The sequence below is a fragment of the Poecilia reticulata genome, linkage group LG6 (assembly GCF_000633615.1).
Source record: "Poecilia reticulata strain Guanapo linkage group LG6, Guppy_female_1.0+MT, whole genome shotgun sequence".
Classification (NCBI taxonomy): Eukaryota; Metazoa; Chordata; class Actinopteri; order Cyprinodontiformes; family Poeciliidae; genus Poecilia; species Poecilia reticulata.
The window spans coordinates 16291906-16319120 of record NC_024336.1 but is presented as its reverse complement, the minus strand read 5'-3'; the positions used below and the strand labels follow the sequence as shown (position 1 = coordinate 16319120).

At 37.8% G+C, this 27215-nt stretch overlaps 1 protein-coding gene across 1 annotated transcript in view; it reads right to left on the bottom strand.

The window, feature by feature from the left end:
- Nucleotides 1-3660: 3660 nt before the first annotated feature.
- The window catches only part of pdhx (pyruvate dehydrogenase complex component X), a 24646-nt gene continuing 1091 nt past the window's right edge, over nt 3661-27215 (bottom strand). Inside the window, exons 3-13 of the mRNA XM_008411509.2 lie at nt 26849-27024; nt 24606-24689; nt 22785-22885; nt 18520-18728; nt 15384-15482; nt 12207-12372; nt 11863-12010; nt 9829-9887; nt 8256-8414; nt 5183-5247; nt 3661-4473 (exon numbers count right to left, since the gene is read on the bottom strand). Of these exons, the coding sequence (XP_008409731.1) occupies nt 4218-4473; nt 5183-5247; nt 8256-8414; nt 9829-9887; nt 11863-12010; nt 12207-12372; nt 15384-15482; nt 18520-18728; nt 22785-22885; nt 24606-24689; nt 26849-26984 (1482 nt within the window). The 5' untranslated portion in view covers nt 26985-27024 and the 3' untranslated portion in view covers nt 3661-4217. The remainder of the gene's footprint in view (nt 4474-5182; nt 5248-8255; nt 8415-9828; nt 9888-11862; nt 12011-12206; nt 12373-15383; nt 15483-18519; nt 18729-22784; nt 22886-24605; nt 24690-26848; nt 27025-27215) is intronic.

Genomic DNA, 27215 nt, shown 5'->3' with positions numbered 1-27215 from the left:
AAAGCAGAAAGTCACTATCAAATATGGATGATGAAGTGCTGTCTGGAACTGCAGAGAATGAATCAACTGTGCTTTGTTGGTGTCTTCTTTTTTTTATTTTTTTGCTAAAAAACATTGTTTCCTTGACAAGAAAAGATAATATTGATTGATGTGTCGCTTAACATTATTATCAGCATAGAAATGGACGTAATGACTATCAACTATAAAAACCCCATGTTTACAAAACAAACAATATGAAGACTTTTCTATCACTACATTTGTCTTGGTCAGTCATTTGTGTCATATGCATTGATGCCGGAGTTTGGTGTCCATCACTTTTCGGCAGCTTTCAGCTGTGTCCTCAATTCCCTTGTTTTACTTTGTTTTTATTTTCCTTTTTAATAAAAAAACAAAAACAAACTTTGCTATTTTTACATGGAAATCAACACAACTATTGTGAGCCATGTTGTTCTTGCTCTCACTCTTATACGCTTCTTCCTATTACATCAGTAAAAGTTAAAAGGCTACTTTTATTTCAATCAGTGCTTCTGCCTGGACTTGTCTCTTATGGGCTGAGGGAGGCTTGTTTCAACTGTGTTCACGTTGTGCACATTTGACCAAAGTTTGCCTCAGTGTCTCGAGCTGAATGAGCCAGCTTTGCGTCATAGGAACATGACTGGACTTCTTCAAAAGGCAGGGCTTTGCAACAACAACAAGGCAAGGGCCTCGCTTCAGTTTGGCTGCTGGGATGGCAGAAATAAGCATGATAAGCAGAGTGCTGCAACGGACTTCAGTGTAGAATAGAAAGGAGTGTTTCATGTCATCCATACTTGGTTTGCATGATGATAAGCTTCAGTTGACTCACAGGTGTAATGTTTRCAGTGGTTGCTTGGTTTCTGGGCTGCATTTCTTTTATGGGTACTTCTACAGGATGCCTGTAAGAATGATAAGCACCCATTTCAAAGAAATGACATAGAATCCAAAGCTAGCGAAGYCAGACGAGGAAGGATGTGGAGGTTTCATATTTATAATCTAAATATACATGGAACGGAAAAACACTGGCACAAAAAAAAGTATAGGGGAAAATGGGTGATAGAGCAGAGGAAATCCTGTCAACAATGGTTGAGCAAACATGAGTGTGAGAAATGTAGATGAACACAAGACGTTCTCTACTTCACTACAACTATCCCAATGACGGGGAAATTAATTAATTGTGATTACTTTGTCCTTTCAAAAGACCTTAGATAACTTATTGCAAATTTTGTTTCTTGTAAAGATTCAGAAAAAGTAACTGTGACTTTTTACAACATGCTACATTCAAACACCCACTGTTTGAATGGAGCTGATGTTGGTCCACATCAGCTGTTGGACCAACAACTGAAACAGGGAAGGACATGCACACCTGAGAGTTCAAGGTACAAATTCATCCCATTCTGTCCCCATAGCAACAGTCCCAATCTTTCTACACCACACTGAGCATTCATGAGCCCGACCTACAGTCCAGCCAGAGCTTTGGCGCTATCTTCCAGACCTTGCGCTTTCTTCATAAAAGCAYCTTGGTGTGAACAAAGGGGATTATTCCTACTGGGCAGCTCTCTTGTCCAGCTGTTACATATAACCGTACTGCTGGCCAAAGATTGGCAGGCAGCCGTCCTGAAGTAAATGTCATACTGTGACATAGAAGCCAAAGGAAATGTCAGAACCTACAGAATATAGCTGCGTCTGCAGTGCTTATATTTAGAGGGATATTATTCAGTTGTTCTACCTCCTAGYTGCTCTGGCAAGAGATAGGAAATTAAAACATAGCGAAAATGTGCCCCCATAACATGATTTCACCATCTGCCAGTGGTGAAATGAATATATGAACTAAAAATAACATAGTTCTGCAATTATTTGTTTTTAAGGACACTGCATGATGATATTACGAAGAACACTGCTCAACAAGTAGTGAAAAACTAGACAAATTGTCATGTCTTTAAATATTTTACCATCACTACACTTTCATTCCTTCTCATACTGGTGAGGTTTACTGCTGAAATAAAGCAGATCCGCAACCTGATTTTACAAAAAATATGGACCTCAAACGCACGCACCTGTGCATACCTGTTTTTGTTTTTACTTCCTGCCATTTTATTTGCTCTGATAGCAGCTCCTGCACATTGTTTCAACCATTTTAAGCAGCAATGAAAATTGTGAACTGCTTGCAAGTTGATCTGTGTAACCACCCTATTTCTTTCTGGCAGATGGTGCATCAGGATGAACAGTCAGATGCAGCAGCAGGATTACGAGGCAGCTCACAGAGAAAGAGCACATTTATATTCAACGAGAAGAAGATGCCGGAAGATGAAGGGAGAGATCAGCCKGACTGGGGCTCAGCGTAGATGATCAGATGTGATTTATGACCGATTTTTATCATTATTACTTCAAAATCCTTCCCTGTGCCCATCAGCCTCAATCCTCAAAATGTACTTTACAGTCTCTCCARTATATATTTAGCTAATTATTATTCTTTAGCTACCTTTGCAGATACTCTATTAGATTCAAATTGGGGAGGTGTTTGAATTGTGCTGTAACCAACTTCTAAGGGYTTCAGAGAATAGCTCTATTTATAGAGGTAAAATWGCACACATGGAGCRACTTCTCAAATCAATTTGTTGCACTGGATTTCATTTAGGAGTATCAGAGTGAAGATGGCCTGTAATACAATTCACAGTTCATAGTAAACACACAATGGTGTACCGTGACAAACCGTTAAAAGCTCAAGAGGGTAAGAGTAGTTTTGCAAAGAGCTTTATTGAGACCTTAAAGTATTGTTCACTCCTAATTTGAAATTTTAYGGATCAACKTTTTTCTCAGCAACATCATGTAACTTTCTTCACATTGTAGAAAATAACTGGTATCTGGCAATTGTTAATATCACTCTCCCAAACCTTCCCCCTACAGTGCCCTTGTCAATGTCTGCCATGGTGAAAAATTTCAAACCGACACCACAGAAACCATAGMACAAAATGTTCTTGCTTCCGAGTCCCAAAGTGGTAAAGTGCATCAAGGGCAGCAGAAAAATAGGAAAGCATTCGAAAAATTATTAGTAGTAAGAGTTGTTGCCCAATCCAATGGCTTCAACCACTTAAAACAAGGCAATTCATCCATCATTGTACCCTGTATAACTTGCCTTAGCTAATTTATAATTTGAATTAAAAAATAAACCCTATARACTATGAGAACAAATAAAACAAGAGTCCAGCCATTAAGACAAAGATTAAAGATGCTTAATCAAACTGCTATAACTGACCCCTTGTTCTGATAATGGGAACCGTTTATGGTGCGCTATATATTGTTAAACAAAATCCTTTGCAAACATTGATGAAGGTATATATAAAGGATACAAATTTGAGCCATTTGCCATGTTTTTTTATAGATCATATCTTGTGTTTTGATGCACTTGAACAAATTGAAGCAGATACAGAAATTACCCAACATCTGCTCTGCCAGTGGTTACAGAAGACAGACATCTGTTAGCAAACACGGACCTGTCCRCTGAGGCCAGAAAATGAYCTTAATTGGCTAATTACATAATGCATTTAGATTCCGATAGACTTGAAATGGACAAACGCATCTCTAGCTGCCCGAGTTCCTTGTCAAAATTGTGAGGAAAAAAAAAAAACCCTAAACGAGACAAAGAAGGTTGAACAGTGTTTTATTGACACAATAAGACACGAAAACAAATGTAATTACATTTGGACTTCAAGAACTTGTCAGTGACAATTACTTTAAATAAAGGAAATAATATWAACATTAACAACTTAATATGTTTGTAGATTTAGTAACAAATTGCTTAGATGTCTTTAACAGGAGTGCAAACTGCATTGCCATGGATGTTCTGTTGATAAATATTGAAAAATGTTCATTTTAGGGATTGACCATTTGCAGATTTATTATGGGTGACAGAGTCGGTGCAGATGGATTTAGACTGAACATTTTATCTACATTGCTTGTCTGGTAGATAGCCTGTCTATTTAACAGCATTTGGGACGCACTTTTGTTTCGATGTTGAACTGAATCAGAAGTTCACTTTTGACCAGGTGGTAATCTTTCARCTTACATCATGAACACCACCACCTTGCAAGCTTAAAATGAGGCAATAATGCTAATCCACTACTTAAGAGCTCTTTCCTTGTGAAAACATGAGCCGGGCTTTCTCTTAAGAATTTTTACTTTCAACTGTGATCTTTTTCCATTCAGGCGAGGGCCATTCGCTGCGGTTGTTCAAGGTTGGCACGGAATTTATCAAGAAACCGAGAGGCTAATTCATCATCCACGAGCCGACCGTCGCTGGACAAAGTAACTGTCATCAGYTGTTGCTTGCGCAGCGTCTGGTCATCTTCATTCAGTCGCAACTCAGTCCTGGAAGTGCCAACAGCGAGGATGCAGGCCTGAGGAGGGTTGATCACGGCGCTGAAACCAGTGATTCCGAACATGCCTAGGTTAGATATACTGTCCCCRGAGGGAATGTAGGAGATGGGAAAATGAGGGAAAAGAMATGTTTCATGTTAGTCGTTAAGAATAAAGCATTAAAAACACAAAAGGAAGGACATAATGATGGCCGTTTTCTCATTTTTTACATGTTATATTCCAAAGAGAACACTAAGCAGTCAAGAACAAGACAGCAGCAGAATTCCACCATACTCAGAACACGGTTTAATAAGTCTGACCAGAGGCCACTAAGCTGTTTGGCTTAATGAGAGCTTCTGCTCTSAGGAAGAARTAAAATKAWTAMAAAKAACACATACTAATATATCTTCAGCAGGACAAAGAGAGCAATATCTCTGCATGGATTCATTGTTCTAGTTTGACACAGAAACCCCATTAATGTGTGAATGACACCATTAATTCAAATGAGTAGGAAAAAAAATGCTAGCTCTTCTGCAAATGAAGACCACATTCAGTTCAAAACCACATGAAATGTAAAATATGCATACTGTACAGACAGAAAAAAGRCATAAAAGCTAATTATGGTCACGATGAAAGGAAGTTATGATCTCGCTGAAATGCAGAAGAAAATGTGAGAAAGTGATGTTGCTCATCTAAAATGGACAATTTTGAGACAAAACTGAATTGACTCAGTTACACYAAAGACTTTATAAAACACGAGAAAATGCCAGTTTAATATATGCYACTCCTTTTTCCCTATAACTCAGGTTACCTGAACGAGCCTCCCTGGTACTCCTCAGGYAGTAGTTTACCGTCTCGAGCTTTCTGGGCCAACACCTGTGAACATATGTCATGTCAYRTAGGCTCCAKTTGAAAAACAAAACAAACGATAGTTTACATTTGAAACCAAAAACGATACATGCTGTGACAAATATGCAAAAAAGCTACAACTTTAGACAGAGCTGGATCCTCAGAGAGATATACACCAGAGCTCCCTCTTTGGCACGGTACATTTGAGCWTAATCTTCACGACTGACAGCACCAGTCTAAAGCTCAGAAAACAACTTGTGTTCTGTTGCTCATTCTGTAGCGGGTTATTAAGCTATCAAAGAAATAAACTGGTGCATAGAGGATTTACTACAGCTGTGATTTCAGTCAGGAGACATAAAAATACCCAGCCGTGTAGCAATGTGAGCGCATGAACAATGTGCTTTTCAATGACACTCTTACACTGCTGATTACCARCTTGATACTTACATGTATTCTACAACTGTCAAGAAAAGGTTATGCAGGATCCATGTCAAAAGTAAACAGGAGTTTTTTTTTCCTTCAAAAATCATGTTCAAGACATTAACAATGTYAAACAGCAAATGCTTATATAAATGGAAACAATGTGACTATTTATTGCTAAAATGAAGAAAGGGAATTGTCAACATYCAGAGAGATGAGACTACTGCTGAGGAAAGGAAACATTTGATCAGGCGCAATATGTGAACCTTTGATTTGTTGCAGCACAGGTGAAAGGTATGACTCATCARCTTTATACAGCTGTATAAACAGACTTAAAAACAACACTATACTTTTGTATTTGTATTTAATTATGTTTTTATGGTCATACTTAAATGTTTCAGTTAAACTTATTTTATTATCAAGATTAATACATACAAAAAGCGGTTTTCAAATAATATTTTTTAAACAGAAAAATAAAACATTTTCAACAAATATGACCCAAAAAGGAAAATGAACTGTCCCTTAAACCTAGTAGCCTAGTTTGTAACAACTGGCAATGAGTCTTTTACGTCGCTATGGAAACGTATCCTATTTTAGCAAAATGATTTTAATCATGGCACGCTGACGAGTGTTTGAGCATGAACAGAATAATTTTGGCCTGTTTTTTGAGCAAGTTTAAAGATGAACTTGTCTCGTAGATGTGATGAAGCAAATCAACCCAACTCCGGTTTAAAGTTTTTAAACGATGGACGGCGATTCTCCTTAAAGATTTTCTAGTAGAGACCAGAAATAATGGTTCCGTTATGGCAAACAATCTATGCTCGACAGAAGCAAAGCATCCCCATACCATCACACCACCACCATGTTTGACTGTCACTATGATACTGTACTGTTTTTACCTTAAAACCTATGTTACTCTTAAACAAGATGCAGCAGAATACACATACTCCAATTAGTCCAACCTGTATCTCAATCAAAAATAAAAAAATCACATAAGTCTTGGGGACCATCAATATGTTTTTGGTAAAGGTGAAACACACCATTTTTTTAGCCTGCACTAGTGTTTGCCTTGCAAACCTCAACCCCTGTTTTTGTTATTGTTGACTCAAGAACTTATGCTTAATGTGTAACCGAGGCCCACAGTGCTTCATATCTCAGCGAGTTATTTAGGCAYTCTTTGAAGTCATTTCGGTAGGCCAACCACTCCTGGGAATGTTCACAGCTGTTGCATGTTTTCTCCATTTGTGGATAATGACTCTCTCTTTACTCCCAGATCCCTAGACTAACAGATGTCAGAAACTCTCATCTGTTAAATGTTCTGGCTTTGGGGAACAATGTGTTGCTTTTTGAGCTTTTCTACCCTACTTTGTGTTTTCAGACATGCTCTGTTTAAATGAAATATTGATTCTTATAGAATGGTAATAATCATGCAGCTAGTAAATTTGAACTCAGCTTTTAAAAAATGGAGTTAAGCTCAGCTAAGTTATGATTTGAAGCATATTTTCAAACATAACTACATTGTTTTGAATAGCTAGTATTTGTGCAGATTAGTCTTTATCTGATATTAAAATTTTCAGATCACTACAGACAATCTGGTAGCGGGAAAATAAACTTCACAGTGCACCTGCTCCAACTGATGCTACAACACACCGCATCGCTGAGAACGTGAAACATGATAATGCAACACATCACTGACCAAATTCTTGTTTTTATTGGTTCAATCTTTATCAGATTGAGACGGCRACCATTTAGATGCATTTCACAACCACTACACCTTTATAGATGTAGTGATAACATCCAAGCAAACAGCAACACCTGGTAAACGCCAAGATATTTTCTTTTTTTAAATCTCATTGAACATATTTCACAAGACACAGAAAGCGAAAGTTTTTCTTTTACTTTGCTTMTTTTATATGAGAAAGAAACAAAGTTGAAATTCTAACAAAACTTGGGTTGGGCTCCAACCCACAACAGTTACCTCAGTTTTGCACTAATAAAAACCTTCCTTTTTTTTTCCCTTTTCAAATTCAATTTAATAGATTCATATCTAGATCTAGAAACATGGTATTTTTGATCAGTTGTCTGATAGTACATAGTTTTAGTTAATAAGTTGTTTAACTGTGGAAAAAAATAAATACTTCTAAGTATATGTGAAACTTTTGTGTTTTCTGACTCATCCTTCTAYTATGGGTGTGACTATGACTTAACCAGATTGATTTTGTTACGTTATTGCTCTTTTAAGGATTTCAGGTGAAATACAAAACTTTACTTATTTGGTTGAATTTCTYGTTAATGAAGAAAGCAGAACAAGATGACATAGTTACTGCCATGATAGACACATTACACAATAATACAACTTCTTGGAAATTGTCATTTTTGATGCTTAGACATTTTAGAATACGACTACACCAATGTTTCACAATAAAACATAACCAACTTCAAAGTGGCTTTAATATTTAGATTTTTCTCCAAATATCTGTAATGCTCCCAGATATTGGGTTGAAGTTGTCAGTTTTCTGCAGACTTTATGGTTGTAATATTATTGGATAGACCTCTACAGAGTCCCATGTAGGAAAATATTTCTTGCTGTTAATTTGCCTAGGCTTCTTTCATACCTTAGCAGTAGCTGAGATCTCCTGCACTCCTTTGTTAGCAGCATCCCTGATGATTGGTGTGATGAGGCCCCTGTCAGTAGCCACAGCGACTGAAATATGGATAGAATCTAGTGGATGAGGCCCATCACCAGACCACGTCACATTTACTTCTGGCATTTCCTGGGGGAAAATACAATTTTGATGTAGCGTGTGAATGGGAGCACACATTGTCACAAGAGAATGATCAGATAAAAAAAAAAAAACTAACACGGTAACAAAATACCAACATTATACTTCTAGACGACAGGCTTTTCTAAAAAGAACAACATTAAATYCAGTAGACGGAGCTTAGAAATGTCTCCAGAAAAAAATAGGCTTAGGCCTCATCCAGTTTCCAAACTCCTTAAATTGCAATTTGTGGAGTTTTGGAACCTAGATCTAATTGCCTCTCTGGGAAGTAAGCCCAATCCACAAACCACAGACAAGGATAGATCACTTACTAAGATCACAGCACCAGACATTCTTTGACATCCTCAGATGCTATTTGCCTAAGCTCTGATCTGATTGATCTGAGGTTTATTTGGCAGCATGAGCGGAACCTACTTAAAATTACACTGACATACACAGAGTACCAGTCAGCCCCAACTATGGGACGTCCAAATGACTTGAAAACATCCATTTGCAAGTCTGGAGGGGGATCCATGTGCTTACTATCTCACTTGGAAATTTGTGCGCAAAGTTGCTTCACTTGAGCCGCAGCTGCTTCATAAGCACTTATGTTTAACAAACTCTGCATTCATTCCTGTTTCACAGCAGAAGATCCATAAAAGTTTAATAAAGTGTGACGGCATGAAAATGATGCATATTTAGGTCAAGTAGGGTGAGATATTTCAGTCTTCAGCAGAAGCTGATCCAAAGAGGTATTTTAATCATGTGCTAAACTGCAGCACCAGTCAAAGCATAGCGTGAAGCTTTGAGAGACCATTTAGTTATATCTTGGCACTTTTGACTTCCTTTACAGTGAAAATGTTAAYGTCAGTTCCACACGGCTCGTTACCATGACACATGCATCGTATTTCCATATTAAATCAGGTGCCAATTTGTCTTGGATACAAAGGCAATACTTAGGTTGAACAGTAATTTAAAGCAATCAGATGCAACGCTCAGGAAAAAAAACCCAAAAACCAACAAAAACAAAAAAAAAAAACACTATAAAGCCATCTTAAAGTGCGGTATTTAAATTATTGGATGACTACATCCATTGAAATCCTATTAACTTTCCCACAATCTTTAAATCTCGTGACAATATATTTAACAAGACTGTTCCAATGGGTTACACAATAATTTTCTAATCATAATCATAGCTTATGAATGCTATGATTATGATTAGATAAGATTATTAGTACATGAATATACTTTAATAAATGAAACYAGGGACTAGGCTGTTGCTAGTGTCTGATTCTAAAGATATATCTACGATGCAACTGAAGAGAAAACTATTAATAAAAACATAAAAATGAACAAAAGAACTGAACACATAAACATTTAAACAGGTGYAAATGAAGCAATAACTGGAAAGAAGTGGAATACTCACTCTAAGTGTAACAGCAGCTGCCTTGATAATAAAATCATTGACAGACACTTTGATTTGATCTGAAAATACAAAGAGGAAACAACCTGTAAACAATTCACTTCACTTACCAAGAMAAAATGTCAGTGTTGGAAGGGTGTGAGAAGTAACAAAATGAACTGATGGCAAAAGAAAACAGMAGAGGACAGTAATTATCATAACACATTAAAGGAGTTTATAACCTTCAGTATGATTTTGAACAACAAGAACGGAATCAGATCCGCYAATTCCAACTGCCCTTATCAATCACAAGAGAGCGTTAAGGGGGGAGAAAAATATGGGCATTACAGATGAGACTTCAAAAGTATTAGAGCCAACATTTCTCTGAAAGGTTGAGTCAACAGAACTCGCTCCATTTCTCTGTGTTAGACATCAGTGAGACAGACGGGTTTGGACTGGCAACTGCCTGCCAACTCTAACTAGTGTCCAAAAGTGCAGCCCCAGACGGTTATGAATGCTGTGAGCGGGATGATTAATGAGCTAACCGTGAAATCACGCTGCTCCTGAACAATAAGGGGCCACAAAAACAACCGGGGCCAGAGAATCCCTCAGTACACACACAGCCTTGCTAATAGGTCTGGAATGGGCGTCTCATTTCCCCCACCATACACCCAGCACCCATAGAAACGTGGTGTTTGTTTGACACTAAGGCAAAGCTAAGCTAAATGAAGCCAATTACGTGATAGGTGCAACCCACAGCCCCCTCCCCACACCCCCCCCCCATGTACCCCGCCAAAAAATAAATAAAAATCATCATTTCAACGAGAAAGGTCAATCCGGTCAAAGTAGGTAATGGATGATTTAACTCCTAATGCGTTGAAGGTTTGATACATGAAAAAGGTTCCAGGTTATTTTGACCTGGAGTTGACCTTCCTTTGCACCTTTGTGGATGTTTGAAACATCCACAATCTGGTGTCTGTTGCACAAGAAGTAACAGTTTGTGAAATAACTGTTGTCAAGAGTTGATGTAGGCCTGAGGAAGTAAAATACTTGTGTGCCGAAATATGAGAAGTATATCATTAAGCCTTCAAGCTGGGACAGACAAACTCCTTGTAGTGTTAATAAAACATTGAGCTGATGTTGCTTTTTATAGACTCTATGCCCATACACATTCATTTTCTTGTTTAGTGGCTGCCAGAGCTATTAACTGTATTTTATTACACAGAAAAATACACTGATAAAAATGTCCTGATCCAGCCTCAAGCAACAGCTTGGAGCCCTGATTAAACCATTTAAAAACGTCATAGTCATGCATATTTACTTCAACAACTAACTCATAATTCCCAATGTCACAGTGACCACTTTAAAAACCAGTTTGAGAAGTAATTTACAGGACGATTTTTTTTCAATGCATAAAGAGGAACTTGCTAGTTCCTGTTCCGATCCAGAATGCCTCAGGCTTTTGTCACTTGTTTACAGGAATACTTAGCAACGGCTATCTGAACAAAGGGGCGGGGGGTAATGTCAGTTACAGATATCACTGCACAGAATACAAAAGTTAGTTTCACGAACAAGAACGGTTTCTCTGAGCTAGAGAAGTGTGATGTTTTGGAGCCAGATGAACATAACGTTTCCGGATGCATAAATGCATGAAAAAGCAGTCATGCGAAAACCTTGACATGCTCATCTTCAAGCAAACGGAACCCGTAAGAATTTACCGAGACGTTCACCTCAGGGACAGAAACATGTGTTCATGGAAAATAGAACATGTCTCATGTTCTCTCTGTGCATGTGTGGGTTCTCTCACAGTCCAAAAACATGACTGTTATTTCAATTGATTTCTCTAAATGCTCCTTAGGTATTATGGATGTGTGTGTGCATGGTTGTTCGTCCTGTCTGTCTGTGTGTTGCCCTGCGATGGATTGGCGTCCAGGATGTACCCTGCCTCTTACCCGAAATGTCTCGCTAGAGTTAGGTACCAGCACCCCTCCCGACCCCACTAGGGATATAAGGGTGAAAGAAAATGGGTGGATGGATGCACACACGCCCACTTTGTACCTTTGGCGAGGTCTTTGCGGAGCTTCATGACAGCAGCCATGTCACAGTCTATGGAAGCATATGCATGTGGGATTGTGGTCTTGGACTCGGTCAGTCTCTGAGCAATCACTCGGCGAATATTCGTGGCAGGGATCTCAGTGAAACTTCCCTGAAGGTGACAAGTGGAATGGATCGTTTGAACACATGAATGAGCAGACAAATACACTTCAAGGCTAAAGTTTGAGGTGTATGGAAATATAATTCTGAAAACAAAAATAAAAACTTGCAAACATGAATATTTTACCAATTCAAAGGATTTTTACAAATAATTAGAAAATTTGGTCAGGAAAAAAAAAAGTGCTCACCGGTGCTCCTGGTTTTCCAGGTACAGACACTGGAGGGATGTTGGGTCTGCTGCCTGGAGGTGGAGGGGGGGCAGCTGGGGTGGGGGCAGGACTCGGAGCTGCTGTCGTCATGGTACCTGGTGCAGTTCTTGGGGTCGGGGACTTCTTTAACAGGTTCAGTGCATCTCTTGGAAACAGAAAACAATGAAAATAAACAAGCATACACAGAAAGATGTAAAACAAGTTAAACTAATAATCTAGAAACATCTTTACCTGCACAATCAAAAAAAGAAAAAAATAATGATCAAAACTCTAAATTTGTTCAATTTCTTGTGTTTCGCCTAATGTGGAACTATGCTGTTCCACACATGACTTTCAGTTCAAGTTGGTTATAAAAGCATAAAGAAACAAATCCCTCATAAAAACTACAATATTTCATGCACTTGGATACCAAATTTCATAATGGAAGCTTGAGGAATAACTTAAATGTGTTCATTTTCACAAATGTTTTTCTTTTAGTTTCAGTTTCAAAAATATTTCATATCCTCAGATGTTTATCTTGCACCACCCACCTGGCGTAGAAGAAACTGTTGTATCTGTTTTTGTTTGTGTCAGGTTAACAAAAAGGTAACCTTAGGTCGTTTGTGAGTGGAAGGGCGTCATGAGAATCATGTCCTGTTTGCAACCACAATTGAAAGGTGTGGTAGAATCAAGTGTCAGCCGCCCAAAGGGACTACTTCATTCAATACTTTCATTTCATTATCCTTAGCATCAAAGACTTCCCAACTCAACCAATAACATGCCACAGTAGACTAATTCTTTTTAACACCCAAGTTAAAATACTGTGGTCAAAAGATTTTCCAGCTGACTTGAGTCTTAATTTTAAGTTTAAAATGAATTTTCCTTGAATATTATTATCCAACTAAAATGAAAAACACTGATTTTCTTTAAAAACACTGATTTTTCTTTACCATTTCTAATGAAATGGTTACATTTCACTAGAACTGTAACCAATGAAAAAAAAAAAAAAAAAAAAACAACAAAACTGAGCTTTTAAAAATGCTACAGAGCACAGGGAGGAGACCGAGGCAGAACGTACAAAGATAGAAATTATTTCATGCGAGCAAATCTGCCTTAAAGCTAATCTTTAATTCACTCGTTTTGGGCTGAATTGCAGAAGCACTGGATAGGACAAGTATCAGGTGTGTTTTTAGTTCTCTGGTTCCAGTTCACTGACCTGTGGTCCACCTACCCTCATGTAGGCAGCCTTTTGTTTGGACCAGCTGCTCCTGGCTTTACCATGCTGCTGGGACGGCCTGGGGCTCAAATCTCACTTTTTCTCATCATTCTGTCAACTGCTTTTTATAATCGCTCCTGGCTCCTATCTTTCTGTTACAGATTTGCTTGTGGAGGCAAATTAGAAATCCCCAAGCTACACTGATTGCAATCCAGTTATTTCATCAGCTAGAACAAAACAAATAAATTCCAGAAATGTGGTTTAAGAAATTCAGTGCAGCTTAATAATGGCACCGCTGATCTGTTTTGTGCAGACAGTTCAGTGGAACCTCTACCGACAGCCAAGGCAAAAGAACTTCTGAAAGAGGAGGAGAAGGTGACTTGAATATTAAAAAGGAAACAAAGGACCTCACAAATGCAAAAATTCTCAAAAGAATGAAGTGTGTCGAAATATACCGTCTTCTAAAGGCCCCACAGAGTAAGCTTATATAGAAGAAAATGATGAAACCGATGGAAAGGGAAAAAGTTTGGATTTATTTCATCTTATCCAGTGCAGTGACTGTTCTTTAATTTAAATAACTACTTTTATTTGCCTTCATATGCCATGTAGGAATGACATTTTGTATTTTAATTTGTGACTGAAAGGGTAGCATGTAGGTTTTGCTTTAGCCAACCAAACCACTTTCTATTTGCTTGACAAGTTCAAATTAAGGAACACACGATTCTTAACCTCGTTTTATTCATTTTGTTTTTAAAGGGAATCCCCTTAACTTTGGTCTGAGCAGGGTTGCAAATATGATAATGTTTTCATTATCGCCATGTCACTGTGCACAATTTGCATACTGTAACACATTGCCTAGTCTATAATAAGCATCCAGCCATTATTTAAGCACCATGTCTCTTATGCCTGTAAAAAATTTGGTGACACTAGCTGTTAAATGCAGCACACACATGTTTGAGAAGGCAAAGATCTTGGTAAGATGATGAAGTCATTTAAGTATAAGCAGGTTGTTTCGATGAGGGCATCAGCTGGAAACAAGTTTCTCAATAAAACCTTGCAGTGAAATAATGATTGAATCCCTGGAGTACCTGGATAGACGACTAATTATCTGAGGTCTATTTCTGCTATAAAGCCATCAAAACTTTTCAATTAATTGTCGAGAAAAGGATAAAGAAAATAAATATTTTCTATTTTTAAATTGCAAGTAATATATTATTTACAATTACAAGTTTTTGGCCGTTTATTTAGTCAGCCACCAAATGAACTCCTGTACAATAAGTGAGCAGGTATTTTACACAGTGAGGTACACAACAAGACCAAAACATGATGCTGAATTCTCAAGAAGTAACTGTAAAATGCTCATTTCAAAATAATGTGCTAGTTATTTTCCTCTGTACACCTAAGAACATATTGTCCATGTTTCCATGGTCACCACGGAGCTTAGAGACTGGGTCGCTATGGCAACAGAAGTTCCGTAATGAGATTCCCCAGCAGGCTGTTTGGAGAGCAGCAAGAGCATTCAGTTAGGTCTCAAGTGACGGCAGGTAGCCATTTGAAAGTGTGTGCATGTGTGTGTACACAGCTTTCTCCTTGGTGAATTTGATCCAGAACCGAGCTAAAACACTTAAAGGTCTCAGCCACCTTATTCTTACAAATGTCACTGTTGTTTACAGGATCTTTACTGATACCCCTACATCACTGAACTGTGGTGGGAAAGAGCAAGCAAGAACAAAAACCTCTCACAGTATTGCAGCATACAGAGGCTCAGACATCTTTACTCTGCTGGTTCTGGCCCTTTGAGTTTGGTCCTGTGGCCGTTTCCTGCCTTCTGACTTCCCAAATAAAGCACCAATCTAAGTCTGGCTTCCACCCTTTGTATACACAAGCCATTTCAGATTTTATTGAGTGAAACAGAACAAAACTTATAGCAGATCTTAAGGTAAAACAATCCAATCACTCACTCTTTAGTGATCAGTCCACGTGGCCCAGTAGGTGTGGCCAACTTTGGGTCAATACCATGGGTGTCCAAAATATGTCTTGCTGCTGGACTCAACCGTAACCTGTGTTTGGAAGAATGTGTTGAGAATGGTGTTAAAAACACATAGAAAAAGAGTTCAAGACTAAGCTTTTAAACTTTAGATAACCTCCCTTTAGAGATATTTAGTTACAATATTGGTAAAGTGCAACTAAAGAAAAGAAAACTTTCAGTTCAATATGAATTTAGGATAAAACAAAAAACACCGACTCTGAAAAGATGGAAAAGGACCTTCTAAGCAGCCCACATGCTATCTTAAGTTTTAGTTTCCATTCTTGTCAGCATGAAGGACATAAAAAATTACCCAGTCAGCTTTAAGCAGGGCTTAAAGTAAAAAAAATACTGAGCCTGAAACTTATAGTGGTGATAGAAATGAACTATACCGTTGCTATTGCCACAGTTTAATAAAGTGTCTTTGCATAGTGCAAACAATTGTTTCTAACAATACAATTAACAATACAATTAACAAGCTAAACACTCAAACTTAAATAAGACTTCAGTACATTTCAACTCAAAACAAAATGTAAAATGTCTGTGCCCTAAAGGTTAGCCTTACAGGCAAAAATCTCTCAACATTAAATAAGAGTCCTTTCAGTCAATGTTTTTGCAAGTAATTCAAAACATGCTACATTACCAACTAAATCAGTTTCTCAACCTTTTTCGGGCCGTATCCAGGTCCCTCACCGCCCCCCACCAAAGAATTTGTAGGGTACTTTGCATTGACTATTATTATTTTATTATTAATATTACTGTCACTATTGTAGATGTTTTTATTTTTATGCTTGTTTCTGTATTTGTCATCAAAATAATTTCCCAGAGAACAAAAAAGCCATGGAAATAGAAATTATTTTCACAGGTGTCTATGAAAAATGCAATGAACATTCAAGTTAAAATTGGTAGGCCTAACAGCAGCCAATCAGAGTGGAAACAATATTCTTATTTTGTGCCATTTTCTAGTTGTTAAATATTACACAAAATGAGCAGATAAAAGATGTTCAACATGCCAGTTTAAACTTTGAACTATTTGCAAACTGACTGAGCTCTGCAACATTAAAATATGGATAGAACTAACTACATTAATTATAGCTCTTCTTCTCTTCAGTGTTTTCCAGTTTCTGGTGGTGCAGCTCTGTGCTGCCTTCAGGAGAATGGGACATCAGAGTATCATCCATAAAACTTCACCCACATGGCATTTATTGTGCAAACCAGAGCTTTCAGTGGAAAAACATGGGTTCATTTTTCAGAGGGATACAAAGTGAGGGTATCGTGATTTTAGTAAATACATGTTTATAAGAGCGATTTTCTGTTGTCCTTCCATGGAAGCGGGCAGCATCCAGACGGACAATAAAACACTTTTTAATATAAGTTGCTGCTTAACATGATCACAGCACTGCCAAAAGATATGTACAAAAATCCTCAATAAAACATAAAATATCTGAAAATCAGACAGCAGACAAAGTGAATCTCAGCAACGTCATCAGCCGGTTTAACGCTGAATTGATGAGGTGAAACTACTGGTAGCAGGAGCGGAGCTGCGCCAAGAAGCTACAAACACTGAATAGAAGAAGAGCTGCCATCGATACAGTTGCAGCCAAGCATGATTTAATGTTACACAATACAGTTTTAGGAAGTTTCTCAAAGTCTAAACTGGTATTCTTGTGATTGTAAGGTGTAAAGTTTACCTTCGACCAAATGCCCCCCAAAGGAATCCCAGCGCCCCCCTTTTGTAAAAATTTCCGCCAGCGCCCCGTCTTGTCCCCTTTCCTCTAGTCATGCCCAGCGCCACTTGTTTTTAATTCCTTTCTCAAGTAAACGTGTTTCTTTACCGGGTGAGACAAACTCCATTTTCTTTCATATTGCATTTGATTTAACCGCCGAACCAAACGCATGCGCTTCTTTTCTACAAACCGTTTTACAGTCATTGGATAAGAACATGGGAGCTAGAATTCTGATTGGCAGACATCTTTGTCTATTATCTACAGTCTAGTTGAGGCGGGCCATTTAGTCCAATGCTCGCTTTGCTTGAGAAGCCGGAAGTCTGGACCCCAGACGGAGCTCTTTAAGCCCGGAGACTACAGTTTGGTTGAGGCGGACCATGAAGATTGGTTTGAGATGGACCGTTTGGCCAAAAGCCGGAAATCCGGCCCCCTGCTGGAGCTCTTTAAGCCTTGTTTAAGCTAGCTTTTTTTTCCCCCCATATTGAAATATTTTTGAATCATGCCTCTCTTAATGCCCCAGCACACTTGAGCGTAATTCGCTCCGCATACGTCCAAGTGCACTCGAGGCGGACTCAACACAGACTTAAGGTGGACGTCTGTCAGACATGTCTGAGGAAAGATCAATTTCTATGGCCGTGTGCACATACTCAGAGTTGCAAAGTAAACTGCTTGATGGACAACAGTGTTTACATCTAACTTATTTGCATGCAACACTGAACTGATGAGGTTGAGAGTTAATGAACCCAGTCGAGAGGACTGCCACAGGTGTGTGGAGGTTGTCCTGATAGAGGAAAAATAATTGAGGCTAGGTGTCCAACTAGCTCATCAAACTTGCTAGTATCCATTAGGATTATAGGAAATATAGCTATTTGTCACAAGACACATAGGCAGTTAGTACACTTGACTATRAAATCCCAACTGTGAGTGGAAAATGACCGCGGCTTCACGTGGCTCACTGAGTAGACGGCGTTATCTACAAAACTGTTAGTATGATAGAGTTTGTTATGTACAAGTCATTTCACAATACAAAAGATCTTCACTGTGTAAACAGACACACATTTGACAACAAACCAAATCTGATCTGTGACATGAAATGGAAGTTCTGCTTCAAGAGTATGTTCTAAAATTATCACACAACCACTACTGTCCAGATGTTATGACCCCAACATGCAGGAAACTATTCCTTACTAATTTCAACTGAGCGTTTGATAATTCCGACAACAGTAACTACTAAATAAATATTAGACTTCAAATAATTCTGATCCTAATATTACAAAAATCCCTAAACCCAACACTGGATAGGTTTAATTTGAACAGATCAAAAGACAAAAAAATGACACTCACGGCCCAGATGCGACTGGTTTTGGCAGAGGGCTCGGAGATGGAGCAGCGGGGGTCAACGTTGAGGCAGCGCCTGCATCTGAAGCAGATGGAGCTGCAGCTGGTGATGCAGCATCTGGAGGGGGGATCTCAACCTGCTTCCAGTCCTGCCCTTCTTCCACCATGAGGGCAATGAGAGTACCAAGGCGCACGTTGCGACTGCCCTCTTCTATCTGCAAAGAGGGCGAGGCAGGCACTTAGACAATTACACAGGATTATCCGATTCAATCCTTTTACAACTGAATCCATGAAGAGTAGAACGGTTAAGGACTCTTGTACAAATGTGTGAGAAATACTAAAAACTGAATTATGGGAAGTTAAATCTGAGCTCTGAAGTCAGTTACTACCCATTCTCACCAATTAAAATGTTTGAGTGACAATTATGAGGAACCTCTCATCACCTTCACAACTTGTATAACTTTACTGCATAATTTTAGTAAAAAAACTGACTGCACTGCAGTGCCTGTGAATTTTGCTATGCTCCTCTATGCCGTTAGCCATTGATTATCTTGTTACACAGTAAACCAAATCAAATACAAGCCTTTTGTTGGTCTCCCCAAGCCACACAGGGCGCTTTTCTCAAATATAGATCCATTTAATTGAAGGTTCGGCACAACAGAACGTTTGGCAGGTTGCACTTTATCACCATTTAGAAGATACTCTTTCAGTCACAAGAAGTGGATAAAAACAAAAAAGGAACAGGAAAAGAAACAAACATGAATATTGTTTTGTCAAAGAAAAAGATTGTAATTTGAATTTAGCAACAATAAAATACAAAAAAAACATACAAAAACAATAAAAGCCAACTGAGGAAGCCATAAAACCGACAGAGTATTATTCAAATGAGCTTGTGAATTCAAAAGCATAACTCCAATGACCAAACCACTAAACTGGAAGTAACATCAGAATAAGAACACCTGAGTTGCACGATTATGCCGAAGTGACACGGCTGTCCAGCAGCATCATTTATATAAACCTGGATGTCTGAGTCACACAAAGCACTGTTGTTTTACACATTCATTTTCAAAAATAACAATTTCACCAACACTTTAGTCAAGTAATTTATTCCCGATGTCATATATATCTCAAATTTAGTTTGAGGTTCTCAAAACAGACAATACACAAAGCAAAAAAAATAAATAAATCAATCTGGGTTAGGGTTAGGGTTAATTGAAGATTCAGAGGGAGGCTGGGTTTGCTAAGTAAAGAGGGTGTTGGGGGTTTATGAGAGTTGTCCAGAATGTGTACTATTTAGGAATCAAACCTGCCTGGACCTTATGCTTCTTTTACCTTCTGTCTGATTCTTCACCTATGTACAGTGTTTTGTTGTTACAGTTAATCAGATCCACTGTAGTAGTGTCATCCCAAGGTTAAAGCTTTGTGTACCTGGTGTCAAAGAGTAAATGATCCAAATAAGTTTAATGATGTAACTTAAAAAAATTGATGAAAAGATCAACTTTGTAAATATTAACTTGTGCATTTTTTACTCCAATTTATCCCACCCCCAACTGCTTTTTTTCCCCCCCGTGTGCATATTTGTATGTGCAAGGGCGTAATCTGTCTGGTTTTTCCAAGTTTAGCATCCCGGCAGCACCTGCCTCGAGAAGCAGGAGGTGATAGATGAGGGTAACCATAAGGGTCTCTTTGGGAAACACAGCAATCTCTACATTTCCATAGAGATCAATCAGAGAAATGCATCTCCCACAATAGCTGTTCAAGAAAAATAACACTTCTGTGTGCAATGTCTCATCAGATACCAATGTAGATATCTTTGTGCAACCAACAACCACTGTGTTTTGTTAATAACTGCATATTGAACAATTACAAATCAATATATTGCGATTAACAGAGCTGATTGATTAAAAAAGGGGGGCACATAGGGCGTATGTTAAGAAGCTTGTTGAGAAGTGTTCAATCATTTTTCCAGCATGGAATTTTGACAGGCTAAAAAACAGTTTCAATTTGTCAATTTCTGTTAAATATATTTTTTTTACTTTGGTCATCAACATCTGCTTATGTATTTTCCTCATTAAAGGAATCTACACTGCAGCGTTGTGGGACTCAACACTGCCATCAAATGGCTGCAGATGTCATGCAAATGTGTACATTTCTTCTAAATCACAGTCAGGGCTGTGAAGAGCTCTATAAAGTTCTTGGGAAAAGATGATGTAATTAAAAACTTTTAATAGACCAATAATTATGTTTAACATTAATGCACCCAATTATTGTGGTAGCAAAACAAAAGTTCACACAAACCTATAACAGCTGGGTCAAAGCAGGTTTAATTTCAACAGATTGTTCACTTAACTTGCTACAGTAATTCCTGTAAAATCTCCCATTTCCTACATCAATGTGTCACATTTGCCAGCTAGTACAGGTACAATTAGGAGGTTCAATAAGGTTCAGCATAATAAGAAATAAGGGCAGGTTAATAAAAAACCTTTGAACAGTTTTTCAGCTTTTGTTTCCCCTGTTCTTTATTTCCAAAAGGAGGGTGGATTTCAACTAGACGTGTACATGAATGCTAATTCATGTACACGATCCATGTACATTTAGCAAGTGAGACGATGTCTGGCTCCGATCAATAGAGCATGACAGAAACAGGACTGTGGCTACCTTCTTTTTAGTGGTGGCACTTCCCAATTTCAGTGTAATTTCTTGCACTTAAAATGTCAAAGTCACACAAAACAACCGGTACCTGATAGCTTAAATCTTTATTAAATTGTATGTCTGAGTGAATGTTAATGTGAAACTTCACATTTGGGCTGCCTGATTATGTAAAAAAAAAACAACCACAATTATACCAATACTAGTTGAACAAGAGTTTAATAACTCCATCCAGTGACAAAAGAATACTATGTATTAGATATATTTAATTAATTCCACTCAATTTTTCTTCATATCATGCCTAATGTGCACGTTTAGGTATAATTGTTCAAACTTGTGTCACATCTTTAAGTCATTAACTCTCAACACCAGGGGCCGACTTTCAGATTCAAGACATTTTCTCAAGACAGTCACTGATCTGCTTGTATTGTTTCAATATAGTCATTAGCACACATTATTTCACTGTTACCTGTTTTCTGGGTGGGATGTGATAAACTATGAAATTGTCCTTACATGTTAATAGCCAGTGATAACACTGCTTAACCTTCATTTAAAAAAAAAAAATCCTTTCTGAGTCCAATTTCTCTGTCTATAGCACCCTGTCAAGAAATATGGCCACAGGCAAGTAATTATGCTAGCCTTTAAATTAGAAACCTACTGGGTGCTTAGTGAGCCACATCGACACCGCTACTGGTTAATATGCTCTAATCCAAAATGCAAAACCGTGCAAATATTCAAAAATATGCCAAATGCTGTCCAGATCTGCAGTAATTACCATTAATATCACACACACACACACACACACACACACACACACACACACTGTCACACAGCAAGTAAAAGAGAGCTTGGAGCTCATCTATAGCAGACCATCTTTCTTTGCCAGCTAAAGTCCCTACCCCCAATTCTTGGGTGGTTGCTATGGAAACTATCTTAGCCCCACCGTGGCCAAGACATGAAGAGGAATGGAAGCCAATGACATGAATGGCATAAAAAACACCATGTAAAGTTACATATAAAATAAAATGGTACTAATGGGAATATTTTTGATGTGCATTTGTTGCAAAAACAGACTTTTAAAAAAATCAGCTGAAAACTCATTTCATTTAACACAGCATGCCCAGGAATCCAAGATTACATGGACAGAAAAAGATTCAGAATAAAAAATGACAAAGATCCATGATGTTTTCGTCTACACATGCAGGAAACTGACAGAAGAGGGAGAAAAAAAAAGAAGTAATTTTTCTCTGCAGACGGACAAACAAGTGGCRGAGTCCCACTGACTGACATCTGATTGCTCCATCTCTGGCAGCTTATTAAAAATTCAACAACAAATAAACACACTGGGGGGATGGCGGGAAACATTTGTCAGTGAATTCAGTATGTCAATGCTTTTGCCATCTCTGTTTAGGAAAAGCAGATTAAACAACTGCAGCCAATTAGCATCCCCAATTAGGGAAAGGAATAAAACGAGGAAAGGAATACACAGAACTACATCTTGTGTGGATATGAATCAACTCAAAACCAAAGTTGCATGACAAAACTAATCTCAGTTGTTAAGTTTCCATGATGTTAAATTCGTGTCAAATCATCAAGGATTTTTTGGCTCTCTTTTTTCTTACCAGTATTTTTGCCAAAACCCCATCATCATTTGATTCCATAGTAACCACCGCCTTGTCGGTCTCTATTTCGCAAAGGGCATCGCCTGCTTCCACAGATTCACCTGWTAAAAAAAAAAAGAAACACATTGGAGATCTTTCAAAAGACACATTAATACGCATTTGCATTCACACAGCCAATTATCAAACATTTTCATTATTAAACGGTTGTGAACTAAGCTAAAGTGCAGATGAATCACTTGTGCTGTGACTGGAATACATGAATAGTAATCATTGGTGGCATTTTGAACTACTCTTGACAAGAGCTTTGCTTACACTCTGAACACACGTAAAGCTAAAAGAGAGAAACATAATTCCAATAAAGGCAAAAACAGGAAACTATACAGTACTTTGAAATATGTTATGCAAATAGACTGGAAGATACAACAGGTCTGAGATGAGGTGYMTGCCTAACTTTAAAGAAAGTTAAAGAATCTGACCTGTTCAGGAGTTGGAATATATTAATCAATAATGATGATCATTTTAAAAAAAGTTAGTTTTACATGTAGTACAAAAAAATTAAGATGCATCACGTGAAAAGATGTGAAAAAAAAGACAAAACAATATTAATTATGATACTTGCATCATAAATTGCTTTTTTAAAAATCAATATTGAAACATCTTAAATTTAAAGATTTTTTGATTTCATTCCAGCCGTTGAATTTTATGTTAGATAATATTTCTCGACCTGGGACTTTTTAAATTTCCAGGCCAACATGTCAGCAAGAASTGACTTCTTTAGGRTTAAGCATGAGGGAAATAACAACTTKCACACTGAAGAATGGTTCAGTCAGAGAAACCAGTTAGAGAAACCTATAGTGCTTAAATACAATGCATTAATAAGTCAGGGCGGCGGGGGAAAAGCTTTGAATTTTCAGCTGGGTGGTGATAAGGGAAAAMAAATCTGTCACCTAAGGCCATTACCTGAGTTCTCAGTGTGTGAAATAAAGAATGAATGGAAATATAAGGAGGAGAGCTGAAACATCCAAGGAGTATTGAGTTTAAAGGCTCCCCAAGACCAAGCAATGATTGGATTTGTATGAGGCATTAACAACCTATGATCCCTTGGGTTTGATGTGATGTGCAGTATTAAAGATTCAACAAGAAGCTTGGAGCTTTATCACCTCTACTCCACCAGAAAGCACYGGAACTAAAAAAGAAAGTTGGTATATTTCTGGACAAAATAAAAAGCARTTCAGGAATGAGCTTACATATTACATGTAAAAAAAGAAACTAAAACTTGCTTTTTTTCAATTTGGAATTGAAGTAAGCATCTCTGTCATCCAAAACAATTATTCTTTKAAATACATCAAAACCCTTTACTGACACCCATTATGATAATGGATGTCAGTAAGTAACATATTGCTTTCCTCTTCTTTATTTTGCTTTAACATTAGCCCTGTGCCAACAAATAGATGGCAACAAAACAGAGCAGCCAATCAGAGCACAGTATGCTGTCCCCAGATGAGCAAAAGCATGGCTACAGCACCTGGCCACGATGGGTTGCTAAGCAGTGAGTCCTCTGAATCTTTGAACCAATTAAGGAACTGCTCCACAGCTTAAACTTGCATTAAATTAATCATTGACTAGCCCTGTGTATGGTCTTTAATTATGAGAAGTAGAAAAGCTGGGCCTTTGTTAAAAAACAACTACGAGCTAATGCTAAATTTTAAAAGGTCTGCAGCAAAAGAAATAACTTATAATAAATTTTTTTAGCAAATGAATATACTTTTTGTTCCCACTAACGTAAGACAAAAGAACAATGTAAACATGTSTCCCCTTTACCTTCTTTCTTCAACCATTTGACTATGTTTCCCTCTTCCATGGTGGGCGAAAGGGCTGGCATTTGCACTTTGAGTGGACTGACACCTACAGGAGAGAAAGAAGAAAACAGTGTTTACAAAGACAATAGCAATGAAAAAAGCAACACAGATGTCACACTAAACTGAGTAAACAGCCTAAAGGCAGAATGTTTGGGCTGCAATCAAAGCAGAGTAGGTCAACGCAACATCCCCAGCTGCAAAGCAGAGGAAAAGTGACAGCACAACTGTGAAAGATGAGCAGTAGCAGCAGGTCAATGTCTAACAATGGCCCTGGCACCAACTGTATCAAAAATAAAAGAGGTTTTCTTCCTCTTTTAGACCAATGTCCGAGACAACATTGAGCCAGATGCCCAGAGGTCATCTGGCTCTCAGCAGTGTGATGGAGAGATTCTTCTCATTTTAACAACTTGTCTTCCTTGTCTCTACTTTTCTTATATTTGTTTTCCATGTTGGACCTTAATTAACCTCAGTTAGACATTTCAAAAATACATTTGAAAAGGATAAATGTTTGAATTATGGGAGCTGTAAGCTCAGAGGTACACAGGTGTATCTTTCGTTCAGGTCTCTCCAGTTTAATAACTTCTACAAAAAGGTAGAAAAATAACTTGCAGAAATTGCTTAGCTAAAAATAATTAAATACTAGCGCTCAATAAAAGGGCAGCATTATGCATCTTCCAGGCTCATTGTATAGCACCACCAAGAGACTATATTACCTTACCTTCAGTTGCCATAAAAATGCTGTACATAGAGCAAATGTGACTTATAARAAATTTGAGTACGTGTTTAGGCACTCCCGAATGGCTGCCAATGTAGATTTAAGTATTTCTCAAACATGCATGAAAGAATCAAAGCAACACTATGTATGTCTTTGATGACGGAATAACATCATAACAATGCAACAATGCTCAAATAAGTGGGTTTTACCTAATATTCCCCATTAAAGGAAGCAGTTCACTAAAATGCAGATAACCAATGCCATCTGCTGGATAGCAGTGGTGCAACATTTTTTTTTTTTGCCTCAATTGAATTTTAATAATTGCATCACCAGATTATTTATTACACAGCAGGGGAGTGTTAACATTCAGGCTTCATGAAATACAGCTCTTCTTTATAACTGTCATAAACAAACAATTGAAAGAGTACGTTCATCTTGGTTTCAACTTAATAATAATTAAAAAAAACATGTAAAAATAAATCTTTCAGACTCATTAGGAAAATGTATTATCCTTGTGAGCTGATGTCCTGCACTTCTTGTTTGTTTTACCTGGTTTCAGGCAACCTATACTTCCCCAATGTGCATTTACGTTTATTAGGAAAACTAAATGAAATGTATTCCCAAAACAAACATTGCAATTCTAAATAATGAAGAGGTATGCATTTCATTTTCTTTTTATTTTACAGAATTGCAACTACTATTCAAACTATGACCATGTGGGATAACATCTTTCCATTGCGTTTTTGTATTCATGATTTCTCTATAATAACTGTATTATTTTTCAACAAAATAGTTTAACTGTTACGTTCAGTTCAATTTTTACTGATCTCCCTAAGGGAAACTGGTTTGCAGCAAGCGTCWTAATTAAGAAAAGAGAAACCATCCGCACAAGACGTTTAATACAGCACAAATACAAATATTGATCACAATGTCATACTATTCTCAAATGCTGGTAAATTGTGGCAAGTAGTAGCCTAAAGGCATTGCACACAATGCATTAAAAAGCATTTTGTTCTCAAAATAGCAAGACTATTAAAGCCGCATGACAAATTTTTTTAAAACTGGACGCTCAAAGATGTCAAATAATAAAGTATTCCTAACAAGTGGCAATAAGTAACACACAACATTTAAGTAAAATGACATCAAAAAGTGAAAACACAAAAAGCTTTTTCAAATATGAAACCCAAAAGACATGTAGTATGACAAGAAAATCAGAAGTCTAACATATTTCAACGAAAAAATTTCAGAGGTGACATGCAAAAAGCTAAGCTAAATACATGATAGCTTGCCGTCTTAAATGTATGCCACGACAGCTAGTAGTCAAACACCACTACCATGTTCACAAAATTGGTGATAACATGACACCTGACCATATTATAACAAAATCATCCCAAACACAGCTGACAACTGAGACCACCAAATGACGCTAGTAGCAAATGTCACCTCAGAAAGGACAATGGTTAAGCATAGGTTTACTTCTCAACACTCACCGAGCACCCATGGCGACTGAAAGAAATGTCTCACACGGTCTTGACACGGCTGTCTGGGCCACGAACATTTGTTGAACTGAGACAACCTGAAACCAAATAAARCYCCCTGTCGACCCAGGCGCAAGGAGACCGCCATGTTGTCGTCCTCAGATGGAGAGAGGAGTCCATACAAATGCCTGACGATAAAGCAACACACTTTGATTAAGACAAAACTTTATGATGGTTRATGWATGTTTAAAAACTAATGATGAGCAAAATAACGCTTAGGATTATGGAGTGGGACATGATTAACTACATTTTATTGAGAAATAAATCTTGAATTTAAGGACTCATTAAAGAACAGGCAAACCGAGTCTTCTTATGTTGA